The sequence below is a fragment of the Mus caroli genome, chromosome 13, assembly GCF_900094665.2.
Source record: "Mus caroli chromosome 13, CAROLI_EIJ_v1.1, whole genome shotgun sequence".
Classification (NCBI taxonomy): domain Eukaryota; kingdom Metazoa; phylum Chordata; class Mammalia; order Rodentia; family Muridae; genus Mus; species Mus caroli.
This window is the reverse complement of record NC_034582.1, coordinates 9,673,744-9,675,687: the sequence shown is the minus strand read 5'-3', so window position 1 is coordinate 9,675,687 and position 1,944 is coordinate 9,673,744. Positions and strand designations below refer to the sequence as shown.

Below are 1,944 nucleotides of genomic sequence, written 5' to 3'. Positions count from 1 at the left end.
ATCTCATTACGGATGGTTGTGAGCCACCATGTGGTTGCTGGGATTTGAACTCTGGACCTTCGGAAGAGCAGTCCGGTGCTCTTACCCATTGAGCCATCTCACCAGCCCCCAAATTGTCCTTTTTAACAAAAGAGGCTCCACTTAATGAGTTCAATTCACAACCTGGTCCCATTGTTTTTTTCTGGTTTGTTTGTGTTTTTTCTTGTAACATTTTTCTGCCCCAAACTGATTAGTATCTGTGTATAATGTTTCTTTGAAGGAAGAAAATAATAGAAAAGGTGTTTGTGGAGTCCATGAGTAATGCCAGCATTCCATAGGTAGAGTAAGGAAGATCAGAAGCTCAAGGTTATACTCAGCTATATAGAAGTTTGAGACCAGTCTGAACTACAGCGGACATTGCATCAAAAGAAAAGAAAAAGAAAAAACTGATTGTTTTTTTTTTTTAATTTCTTAAGACAGGTTTCACTCACTATGCAGTTCTAGCTGGCCTAGAACTCAAGGGTTCATCAGCTTGGCTTCTGCCTCTTTGAGAGCTAGGATCAAATGTGTGTCCTACCATGCCTGGCAAAGACTCTGTAAGTCAATTTACTTCCTTGCCTAATTAAATTAATTTTGGCCTGGTACTTAATAGTGAATTAAGGACCTTTTTAGAGTCATTTTGTCTATCTAATAATCAAAATCTCATTCTTTATTTGGTCTATGGTTCCCAAATGTTAATTCAGAAGAAACCCAGGAAGCTGGAGAGATGGCTCAGAGGTTAAGAACACTGGCTGCTCTTCCAGAGGACCCTGGTTCAATTCCCAGCACCCACATGGCAGTTCACAACTGTCTGTAACTTCAGTTCCAGAAGATCTAATACCATCTCACAGACATACATGTAAGCAAAATACAAATACACATTAAAAAAAAATTATCTGAAGAGACCCAGAACATGAGTAGCTAAGTTCATTTAATAAAATGACTTTATTTGTTTAGATTTGTGCTATAGTAATGCTTTTCCTGCCTAAGAAAGTCTTGAGAGAGCCTCTTTGAGAAATGTTGGATTTTGCTGTGTCAGAGACATACTTTTTTGTTTGTTTGTTTTGTTTTGTTTTGTTTTTGAGACAGAGACATGCTTTTTAAACAATATAAATTTTCTGATTTATGCAGCTTCAGAAAAACATTTAAGTTTTTATATCAAATCTGCAAGAATAAAGGTCAGTTGTATTGCCATAATGTTTTTTCTTTCCTTTGATGTCTGAACTATTGTTGACCTCACTATTTTCCTTCAGCCTTTTCCTTCCGGGGCCGCCAGTGCTGCTAGGGAATGGTTTCCTGTCTGCTCTGGTAGCCACTGCTGCCTTGTTGAGCAACTCCTATCCTGGGTAGCATTTGGTATCGTTGGCTCTTCTTCCTTTCCTAGCACAAAGGAGATTCCTCAACTAGCAATGGAATGTCCCTTATTATCTTTTTCCTTTCTCCACCTATCAAATGTGGAATCTCCTACCTTTCTTTCTTCAAATTCTTTACTTCAAATCTGCCTTTAAGTAGTCAGCCTTTTATTCCAAAAATGTAAACCAGATGAGGTGGCACACGCCTGCAGTCTTAGTACTTAGGGGAGATAGAGATTAAAAGTTGAGGGTCCTTATTGGCTACATAGTGGGCTAGAACTAGCCTGGATTTTGTTAGAATTTGCCCTGCAGCCTTAGGCCAAAGGAGCTCTTGAGTTCTAGAGGCCTTGTAACATCCCAGGCTGTAATTCTCAGGGATCCTAAAGCTCATTTTAAGCTATGTGATAAGAAAAAGGGGAAAGACACGTATATTAATTTATACAACTTTAATCCCAGCACTCAAGTGGCAGAAGTAGACAGATCTCTTTTCATCTGGTATACATAGAAAGTTCCAGACAGAGCAACATAGTGGACTGACTGTCTGCCTGTCTGTCTGTCTGTCTCTCTCTCTCTC

General features: G+C 39.1%; 1 protein-coding gene across 3 annotated transcripts in view; it reads left to right on the top strand.

Annotated features, from left to right (window-relative positions):
• Positions 1 to 1,944, top strand: part of Ggps1 (geranylgeranyl diphosphate synthase 1) — a 16,682-nt gene that overhangs the window by 11,996 nt on the left and 2,742 nt on the right. Inside the window, exon 5 of one of the 3 annotated variants that reach the window (XM_029468482.1) lies at positions 456 to 575. The exons of 1 other annotated variant lie outside the window; for it this stretch is intronic. In XM_029468482.1, the coding sequence (XP_029324342.1) occupies positions 456 to 530 (75 nt within the window). In that variant the 3' untranslated portion in view covers positions 531 to 575. Of the gene's footprint in view, positions 1 to 455; positions 576 to 1,944 lie in introns of those variants that run through there. One more of the 3 variants, XM_029468483.1, reaches the window with a different exon arrangement.